Genomic DNA, 11,206 nt, shown 5'->3' with positions numbered 1-11,206 from the left:
TTTCTTTTCTTTTCTTTTCTTTTCTTTCTTTCTTTCTTTCTTTCTTTCTTTCTTTCTTTTCTTTCTTTCTTTCTTTCTTTCTTTCTTTCTTTCTTTCTCTTTCTTTCTTTCTTTCTTTCTTTCTTCCTTTCTTTCCTTTCTTTCCTTTCTTTCCTTTCTTTCCTTTCTTCCTTTCTTCCTTTCTTCCTTTTCTTTCTTTCTCTATCTTTCCAGACATCTTGGGATGCAAAGGGCCACAGCATCAGCAACACTTGGTGCCAGCTTCCACAGCAACAATGAGAGGTAATGCCAGTGCTTCCACTACCAACAGGACATTACCACTTGCAGGCAGAAAAAAAGACAAGAAAAATAGTGGGTGCCACATATTAGGACTTGTCTGAGACATGATGCAAGACTTTTTAGAAAGAATTTGAGGTGGGGTAAGGCTGGGCTCTCTGCAGTAGTACAAGAGAAATACTATGTTGTGGCCCTTATTGGGACTTCCATATAACTTAAGGAGGACAAAGCCTGAACATAGGCTATGGGAAATTTCTCTCTTGGAAGTCACCTGCTCATGAGTGAGTAGCAACCTGAATGCAAGCTCTCATTTTGAAGGAATTGCCAGCCATTGATCTTGTAGGTTATCTTTATGTTGAAGCCTCCCTTAGTCAGGAAAAGGAAAACCGAAGGGTCCTGGCATTTAAAAGGACCTAGTGTGCAGAAAATCCTAAGGAAAAGCAGTTCCATTATAAAGGACACAATTTGTGCTTCATTTATACAATTATGACATTCTTTGGGGGGTTGCTTTATTTATATATGTTTCTTATAATGGAAATCGAGCTCTTAAAAGGTAAGGCTCTTGTGTGATTCACCTTTGTAAATTTTTGTGCTGAATTCTGTTTGCCCCTCTACCTCCACCCTCCTGCCATCCCCATCCTACCCCCTAAAAGGACAGTTTAGCTTCTCAGTTGCTTTTTATTTTTTTAAATCAGCAAATGCTTCTAAATAAAATCGTCTTGATACTAGAGCTTACGAGAATTATTGTAGTCTCCTTGCGTTAGCTATCTATTGCTGTGTAACAAATTAGCCCCCAAATTTGCAACTTAAAGCAACAAACATTTATTATTTCACAGTTTCTTTGAGTGAGGAATCTTGGCATGGCTTAAGTGAGTGCCTCAGCCTCAAGGTCTCTCACACGGCTGCAATAAGTGTGAGCTGGGTCTTCAATTTTGTGTGCAAACTTGACCAGGGAGGAATTGCTTCCAACCTTGCTCACATGGTTTTGTTGGCAAGATTCTCTTCCTTGTGAGCTGTGGGACTGAAGGCCTCATTTCCTCACTGTTGACCAGAGGCATTCTTCGCTTCTTCACCATGTTTACCTTTCCACAGGGTAGAGCACAAAATGGCAGCTGGCTTCCATCAGTGCTATTGAGAGAAAGGGAGCAAGACAAGGCAAGCAAGATAAAATCCAGAGTCTTTCTATAATCTAATCTTGAAAGTGATATCTCATCACTTTTGCTATATTCTCTCTGTCAGAAGTGGGTCACTAAGTTGGCCTACACCCCAGGGGAGAGAATTACATAAAGGCATGAACATCCAGAGGCAAGAAGCATTGGAGGTCACCTTAGAAGCTGCCTAATACACTCCTGGATTTTGTTTGGGAAGTTTCTCACTAATTTGTTAGAACTTCATTGCTTTTAAGAACATTCAAAAATATTTCATCTGTTCTTTTTTTCTATTTTCAGAAGTCCAAAACACATAGTTTATCATTACTCCATACTAAACACATGTACTTGTTACTCTCAAAAACAGAGAAAGAACAGGCATCTGGATTTTAGAAGACTGTGTTTTTACTGGGTACTGGAAGGAACTCTTGCATTCAGATTTTATAATAGACTTTGAGGAATGCAGATGGATTAGGAGCATGATTCATCCCTGAAATCACATCTTGAGTAAGGTAGAGGAAGAGGGAGAATATCAGGGTGAAGGAGGAAGGACAGCTTAGATAGTGGTGGGTCATCTCCAATCATGGGTTTCAGATAATGGGAAGGGAGGGAAATGAGAGAAGGTAATGGAGGACCAAAGCTCTGGGTAGAATCTGAGAACACACGGCACGAGTGTTCCCGTCTGTGAATCAAGCTCAAAGAAGTGGCAAGACCATGCCATAGTGCTAATTGCATGGTTTTCTTCAGCAGATAGGTCTAAGATAGTCTTCCCACATTAGTTCCTCTTCCCTCACATAGGTTGTCCCAGCAATGGAAGGGGGCAGTAATAGTTATTATATGACTCAGACCAGAATAAAAGTGGTGAAGCAAGGAATATTCCCACCTGGGACCGAGGATGATGCTTGAGTAGCAGAACCAACCAGTGTACCAAAGAATGGGCATCACCCAAAGAGCTTTACAAATTTTATTAAAATTAAGAATGAGACAAAACTCAGCAGTTGCACCTAGATTAGTGACAGAAGATCGGAGGAGAATGAAGATGTTTTAGTAAGTTAACATAATAAATGCTCTCCCAGATACCTCATCACTGTTTACCTCTTTTGGAACTCAAAAATTACTTGGAGAATATATGATCAACTATGAATTGACTAAGTTTAAGTTTCTGTGACCAGGCTAAATAAGGTTCCCAATAGGAATTCAGTTAATTTATAGTATAAGAAAATTACACTTTTGTAAATATGCCTAGTAGACTGACATATCCCTTATATGACTAAAACTCCATTATGTCAAAACATGTCTTTATTGATTCTCCCCGCATTCCTAACCTACTTTCTCTTCTGGCGTCTCTAGTTTAGTGAATTATACTGGCATCCATCTTTTTATTAGCTTTGAAATCTCAGAATCATCATTCATGCCTTCTCAGTATATCATATGGACAATAAATCCTGCTGATCCTAATTCTGAAATTCACCTTGCACCTCTTCTTTCTTTTTAGTTCTCACTACTAGTGTTCAAGTCCTAGATTACTGGAATAGAATAATGTTGCATTAATAGATTGTGTTTATATAAAATTATATATCATAACCTGAAAAATATACCTTATTTTCAAAACCACCTAGTATTTTAACAAAATGAACTCTTAGGCACACAGAATAATTATATAAAACCCCAAAAGGAATAGGATGGATCAAATTCTTGGATTCCATGAAATTATAGCTAACGTCTACATAATGTGTATAATAGGGTCAAGAGATGTTTAAGAACTTCACATATACTAACTCATATAATCCTAACAATACCACAATGTAGGTACCTATTGCTATCCCATTTTATAAATAAGGAAACTGAGATAGAAAAGAAATAACTTGCCCAAGCTTGAGCAGTTAACAAGTGATGGGGCTGGGATATAGTACTATGGTTGAAACAACAAGTGGCTGTGGATGTAAATTAATGGAGTAAATGTTAAAATGCACAAATGAAAATACAGTGTAAGCATGTATAAAATTTGTATTTATTTTCACCTGACCATCTAAACATGCAATTATAAATTTCATCCATCATGTTAATTATTCATAGATAAGACAGTTTAAGACTTTTTTTTCTCCTGGAGTCTGAAGAAGATGGAGTTAGTATTTTCGCCCCCTCTTTAGTTTTTCAATTTCAATGTACTTCAGTTTGCAGCAGATGGTCCAGTCATCACAGTATCTAATTGCATGTTCATCAGCATTGCACTTCATTCTGCAATTATAATATTCTGAAGGACATTCATCAATATAAATGAAGCTTCTGGCTTTAAAAAGAGAAGACAAATTATATGACACAATATTACTTATTTTTTATTTTAAATGTCTGAAATGTTTTATAATAAATTAAAACATTAAAGAACTTTCCCAGAAAACAAAACAACAACAAAAGAATGCAAGAGAAAAAGTGGAGATGCTGAATAAAGACAAATGATGATTTCTTCTATAAAGAGAGTAGATAAATGAGGCAGTAGCTGGAAATGTACACAATTCTAAATGAGAACTATTACCACATATTTCTGCCTAAAAAGAATTATCCAGCTTGGGGGTGGCGTAGAGAATCACAGTATGGAAATAATGTTTAACTTCTGGAGTTAAATTCTTAAAAAAGTCATTGGGGATGGAATCTAGTGTAAGTGGAGGAGTTGGCCTTGAATCGGAGAGTGAAGAGAAGGTAGATTATGGGTAAAGATAAAACTATGTGAAGAGATATGGTGGTGGAAAAATGGAAAAGCTATCTTTGGTTGCTTCTCTGTTCTTGGTGAAATGAGAAAAAAGAATCCTTAATTGAGAGAAGGGGTCAGAGGAGTTGAGTCTTAGTTCCAACTTCCCAGTGTATTCGGGCTCAAGGCCACGTCTCCTTTACTAAGGAAGTTACTGAGATGTGCACAGGAGCCTATAACCCGTAATCACCCATAAATATTCCCTGTAAACCTACCAGGCCTTCCCAAATCCTTTTGTTACAATTTATAAGTTAAAATAATTGCCATGACCAACATCGTGAACGTTTCCCCTTATGTTTTCTTCTGTAAGTTTTACAGTCTCAGGTAATTATGTTTAAAGGTGTAGTTCATTTTGAGTTGCTTTTTGTATGTAGCGTGAGATACAGGCCCGATTTTATTCTTTTGCATGTGAATATTCAGTTTTCTCAGTACCATGTATTGAAGAAACCATCTTTTCCCTATCATATATTCTTCGCATGTTTGTTGAAGGCCAGTTGATTGTGTAAGTGTGGGTTTCTTTCTGGGCCCTCTATTGTATTCCACCGGCCTATAAGTCTGTCTTTATGCCAGTAGCACACAGCTTTGATTACTCTATCTTTATAATACATTTTGAAATTAGAAAATGTGATGCCCCAGCTTTGTTTTTCTTGCTCATTGTTTTGACTATTCAGGGTCGTTTGTGGTTTTATATGAGTCTTAAGATTGCTTTTTCTATTTCTGTCAAGAGTGCCATTAGGATTTTCTTAGGGCTTGTATATAATCTATAAATTGCTTTGAATAGTATGGACATTTTAATAATATTGTGTCTTCCAATTCATGAACATAGGATATCTTTCCACTGATTTGTGTCTTCTTTAATTTCTTTCATGAATGTTTGCAATTTTTAATGTACCATTCTTTCATCATTTTAGTTGTTTATTCTTAAGCATCTTATCTTTTTGTTGCAATTATGAAGGGGATTTTCTTTACTTGCTTTCCAGTTGCTTGTTGTTAGTGCTATAGAAACACAACTGATATTTGTATGTTGATTTTGTATCCTGCAACTTTACTGAATTTGTTATTAGTTTTAATAATTTTGGGGAGTGAAGTTTAGGGTTTTGACAAAAAAAATTATGTCATTTGGAAATAGATAACGTTACTTATTCCTCCCCCCACCACCAGTTTGGATGCCATTTATTTCCTTTTCTTGCCTAATTGTTCTTGCTAGAACTTTTAGTATCGTGTTAAATAAATGTGGCAAGAAGGGGCACTTTTGCCTTGTCCCTGATCTTAGAAGAAAGTTTTCAGTTTTTCACCATTGAGTATGAGTGAAGAATTTCTTTTTTCTTTTATTGTAAGGTAGGACTACTGGTGACAAACTCTATTTTGTTTACCTAAGAAAATTATGTATTTTACTTTAATTTAAAGGGTAAGCTGGGCGCGGTGGCTTGCACCTTTAATCCCAGCACTTTGGGAGGCCAAGGCTGGCGGACCACCTGAGGTCAGGAGTTCGAGACCAGCCTGGCCAACATAGTGAAACCCAGTCTCTACTAAAAATACAAAAATTAGCCAGGCATGGTGGTGGCTGGCTGAGGCACCAGATTGCCTGGACCCAGGAGGTGGAGGCTGCAGTGAGCCAACGTCGCTGCCACTGCACACCAGCCTGGGTGACAAAGTGAGACTCTATCTAAAAAAAAGAGATAATATTGCTAGATAGAGAGTTTTGAGATAGTGTTTTTTTTCTTAAACATCTTAAATATTTCACTTTCCTCTCTTTTTGCTGACGTGGTTTAAGAGACGTCTGATGTAACTCTCATCCTTGGTTGTCCATAGATAAAGATTTTTTCCCTTTCTGGCTTCTTTTAAGATTTTATTTTTGTCTTTGATTTTTGGCAGTTTCAATACGATATGCCTAGGTTTAAATTTTTTATATTTTCTTGCTTGGCATTCTCTCAGCTTCCTAGATATGTAGATTTTGTTTATTTTCAATTTTGGGAAAATCTCAGTCATAATTTCTTCAAGTATTTCTTCTGTTCCTTTCTTTCTCCTCCTCCTGACACTTCTTTACACATATATTGTTCCTTTTGTACTTGGTCTACACTTATTAAATATTCTGTTCTTTTTAATTCTTTTTTCTTTGCTTTCAAGTTTCGGAAATTGCTATTTAAACTTCTTTAAGCTCACTGATTCTTTCCTTGATCATATCCTTCTATTGATGAATTCATCGTTACGGGCTAACCAGTGTTCCTCCAAAATTTGCGTGCTGAAGTCCCAATCCTTAGTATCTCAGAATGTAATCATATTTGAAGATAAGTTTTTTTTTAAAGGAGTGATAAAGTTGAAATGAGACTCCTAGGGTATGGCCCTCGTGCAATATGACTGATGTCCTTATTAGAAGAGGAAGAGACACCAGGAATGCATGTGCACAGAGAAAATGCCATAAGAGAACACGGCAAGAAGGCAACCAGCTGCAAGCCAAGACAGGCCTCAGGAGAAACCAAATGTGCTGACATCTTGATCCCAGACTTACAACTTCCAGAACTGTGAGAAGATGAACTTTTGTTATTCAAGGCACCCATTCTGTGGTACTTTGTTATGATAACCCTATAGCAATGCAAGAATGGCCTAATACATCTATATTTATATTGGACAAAATTGACTTTAAGTGAAAAAACATAAAAAGAGACAAAGAAGGCCATCATATAATGATAAAAGGGCCAATTCAGCAAGAGGATACAAAAATTCCAAATATGTATATATATGTACCCACTAGTGGAATACTTAGATATATTAAAAATGTCATTAGAGCTAAAGAGAGAGATAGACCTCAATAAAATAATAACTGAGGACTTCAACACCCCACTTTCAGCATTAGACAGATCATCTAGGTAGAAAGTTAACAAATAATCATCGAATTTAATCTGTACCTCAGATCAAATAGACTTAACAGACATTTACAGAACATTTCATCCAATAGCTGTGGCATACACATTCTTATCATCACATAGAACATTCTCCAGGATAGACCATATGTTAAGACACAAAACAAGTTTAAACAAATTTTGAAAAATCAACATTATATCAAGTATATTCTAGACAAAAATGGAATAGAACTAGAAATGAATACTAGGAAGAACTTTGGAAACTGTACAGATAACATGGAAATTAAACAACATGCTTCTGAACAACCACGGAGTCAATGATAAAACTAAGAAGAAAATAACAAATGTTCTTGAAATAAATGCAAATGGAAACACAACATACCAAAACCTATGGAATACAACAAAAACAGTGCTAAGAGAAAAAAATTTTATAGCAATAAATGCCTACTGCAAGCACATAGTAAGATTATAAACAAGCTACTATGCACCTCAAGGAACCATAAAAACAAGAAAAAATGAAACTTAGGAGAAGGAAAGAAATAACAAAAATCAGAGCAGGACTAAGTGAATTACAGATTAAAAAAATGCAAAGAATCAATGAAACATAAAGATGAGTTTTGGAAGAGATAAACAGACTTTATAAACTGGTAGCTAGACTAACCAAGAACAAAAGAGAGAATGCCAAATAAATAAAATCAGAAATAAAACAGGAGACCTGACAACTGATATAAAAGAAACACAATGGATCATTACAGTCCGTATGCTAAATAATCTATACGATGAAATTTTTTATCAGCACCAATAATCAATCTAACTTTCCCAAATTAATTTTAAAATCCACCAATACTTTATAATAAATACATATTAATCTGTGGTTTATACCAGAGATTTAGATTATCAGTTGACTTATTTATCTTTTCTGAAGCATCTATTACCTCAGAGCACATTTTAATATTTATTTCAATTTCATCATATATATAATTATACATAATTATACTTTTCCTCCATGAATGTTGGTGGTGTTTTATATTTTTATTGAGATACAATTTACTATAAAATTCATTCCTTTAGAGTGTTCCATTTAGTGAGTATCAGTGGATTCTTAAAATGGGATACACTGATGACCACTGAATGAAGGAATGAAGTACGAATATATGCCACAACATGGATGAATCTTGAAAACATTATGCTAAACGAAAGCAGACAGATATGAGGGATCACATATTTATGATTCTGTTCATAGTAAATGTCCAGAATAGGAATATACATAGAGACAAAAATCAGATCAGTGGTTGCTAGGGACTGGGAGGAGGAGAGATTTCTTCCTGGGGTTATAAAAATATTCTGGAATTAGATAGTGGTGAGGTGAGTGGAGGAAGAGAGATTTCTTCTTGGGGTTATAAAAATATTCTGGAATTAGATAGTAGTGAGAGAAGAAAGAGATTTCTTCTTGGGGTTATAAAAGTATTCTGGAATTAGATAGTGGTGAGGGGTGCACAATTTTAAGAATTCACTGATACCCACTGAATAGAACACTTTAAGGGAATGAATTTTATGGTAAATTGTATCTCAATAAAAATATAAAAACCCACTAGCATTCGTGGAGGAAAGGCCTAATTATTTGTGATTATATAAATAAGGAAATCTTGAGTCATGAAGTATTATATAAACGAGGGGATCTTGAATTCTGAAGTTTTAAAATGTGCTTCAGAAATGATAAATAAGTCAACCAGTAATCTAAATCTCAGGTATAAACCACAGTTTAATGTATTTTTATTATGCAGTATTGATGAATTTTAAAATTAATTTGGGAAAGTAATCTTGATTAATAAATATGCTTATATATAATTGGCTAAGTATGTGGCTAAAAATTAAGGTGGAATCTTAACTCTTACCATACAAAAAGTAATTTCCATATACATTAAATGATATCATATGAGTTTTATTCAACTTTAAAGGAACACAGAGACCAGGTCCTTGCCTGGATCAGTGGTGAAAGTATCCCGTGAACCAAGGATTGCGGTGGGGCACCCACCTCTTCACCTCTAGCTCTTCTTCTAGTCATCATTCGCTTTTCATTTTTCCAATTCTTTAAATCTCCTGTGTTCTGTGTGCATACTCTCACCATCTTTTGATCAAACACAACTCTCAAGTAAGTTTATTTATTATTATTATTATTTTTTGAGACAGGATCTCACTCTGTTGCCCAGGTTGGTGTGCAGCAGCATGACCTAAGCTGAATGCAGCCTTGACCTCCCAGGCTCAAGTGATCCTCCTGCCTAAGCTTCCTGAGTAGCCAGAACCACAGGCACGTACCACTAACACCTGGCTAATTTTTTGTATTTTTGTTTTTGTAGAGATGGGATTTCATTCTGTTGCCCCTGAGAGGCTGGTCTAGAACTCCTGAGCTCAAGTGATCCACCCACCTCAAAATTCCCCAATGCTGGGATTATAGACATGAACCACTGTGTGCAGCCTCAAGTGAGTTTATCATAGGTTCAATCACTGCAGGGAACCACCTTATTGACGTCTTTAGCATCAACTCTTCAATCCTCTGAGCAGCCTTCTTGGTACAGTAAAATCTGCCCATGCTTAATTTACTTTCACTCTTGAAAGACCTTGCCTTTTCTTTTACTTATATTTTTAGAACTTTAGAATAAAAAGTTTCTGTCTTACCTGGAGGAACTGTGGACAGCAAGTAAAGGACTCCAAAGATCAAACACAAGACCCTCATGGTTGAATAGGTAAAGCAGTTCAGAGAGAATCAGCAGCTGAGATGAAAAGAACTTCTGTGTACATTTAGTCCTCTGAAGAAGTGAGTTGCTGAGTGATTATTGAACCTTTCAGGAGCAAGAACATTTCTGTGTTTCAATATCAGGAGACAGCATGCAATGGTCACGACTATCAGTCATTTAAAGTACATTTATCAAATGTCAACAGGGTGTGTGCAAATGTAGTAGAAAGCACAGCCATGACAAAGGCAGGGAAGAGACTCTATTGAAATATCAGCATTGTCTTATGCGTTCTGGAGGAACTGTAAAAATTAAGGAAGCAGTTATAGAGGAAAAACATTCATTTTATTTTTCTGATAATAGGAACAAGCATGTGATACAACAGCATGCTTATTTATTAATATTTTTGGCACTGTGTGTTAGCATGCTTAAGCGATGTAATTAAATTTAAATTATAAACAGACTAGTGAGATACAGAAAAGCTTTTATTTGATTATCTTTCTGTCCAATCAACTGAACAAGATCAACTAATTTTTATATTGAAATCTAAGTCAACACAAATTGTTTTCACATCAGTTATATGTAATATGAGAAGAATTAAAGAAGAGTGGCCTTAGGGAAGCTATAATACATTTCGGAAAGCAAAGAATATATGCAAAGCAATGGCAATGCAACATGAGCATATTTCTGACAAAGAGGCACAAATTACCTCTTAGACACTAAGGAAATGAACATAAACACCAGAATACTTTGCGTGCCCCAGGGAATGCTTAAAGAGGGTATGAGTAAACTTTATTTATTTATTTATTTAGAAACAGCGTCTCACACTGTCACCCAGGCTGGAGTGCAGTGGTGCGATCTTGGCTCACTGCAACCTCTGCCTCCCAGGTTCAAGCTATTCTCCTGTGTCAGCCTCCCGAGTAGCTGTGATTACAGGCACACGCCTCCATGCCTGGCCAATTTTTGTATTTTAGTAGCAATAGGGTCTTGCCATGTTGGCCAGGCTGGTCTCAAACTCCTGGCCTCAAGTGATCTGCCCACCTCAGCCTCCCAAAGTGCTGGGATTACAGGGGTGAGCCACCACGTCTGGTCAGAACATCAACTTCAGAAACTGCAAAGTACATGCACATTCCTGGTCTTACTTGACCTTCATTCCTTTCTAGATGGTCTCACTACAGGTGAAGTAACTTTTCTCAGTACCAAGAAGGAAGTTCTCTTTCTGCCATGGCTGCTTCTATAATACTTCAGAGTGTTAGTGAATGGAACATGTGGTTACATTATTTCAGCAGGTCCTCCCTGCCTTTAGAGACTTTGAAAATGACATCTTAGGCCGGGCGCGGTGGGCTCAAGCCTGTCATCCTCAGCACTTGGGGAGGCCGAGGCAGGCGGATCACGAGGTCAGGAGATCGATGACTTGGGATGCCTGGCTATACACGGGTGTTT

General features: G+C 36.5%; 1 protein-coding gene across 1 annotated transcript; it reads right to left on the bottom strand.

The window, feature by feature from the left end:
* Window positions 1–3,550: 3,550 nt before the first annotated feature.
* LOC108536677 (beta-defensin 131-like) lies at window positions 3,551–9,765 on the bottom strand. Its single transcript, XM_017883668.1, has 2 exons — window positions 9,708–9,765; window positions 3,551–3,714 (listed from the first exon to the last, which is right to left on the bottom strand). Exons 1-2 carry the CDS (start codon window positions 9,763–9,765, stop codon window positions 3,551–3,553), a joined length of 222 nt encoding a protein of 73 aa, XP_017739157.1.
* Between the last annotated feature and the right edge of the window lie 1,441 nt (window positions 9,766–11,206).

This window comes from Rhinopithecus bieti, unplaced genomic scaffold, assembly GCF_001698545.2.
Source record: "Rhinopithecus bieti isolate Rb0 unplaced genomic scaffold, ASM169854v2 scaffold_13857, whole genome shotgun sequence".
Lineage (NCBI taxonomy): Eukaryota > Metazoa > Chordata > Mammalia > Primates > Cercopithecidae > Rhinopithecus > Rhinopithecus bieti.
This window is presented reverse-complemented; position numbering and strand designations above follow the sequence as displayed.

Bases quoted from the DNA above. Each gene is read 5' to 3' on its own strand.
- LOC108536677 (XM_017883668.1), bottom strand. From the start codon at position 9,765: ATGAGGGTCTTGTGTTTGATCTTTGGAGTCCTTTACTTGCTGTCCACA. The intron at 3,715-9,707 runs GTAAGACAGAAA...CTCTTTTTAAAG, and splicing joins GCTGTCCACAGTTCCTCCAG to CCAGAAGCTTCATTTATATT.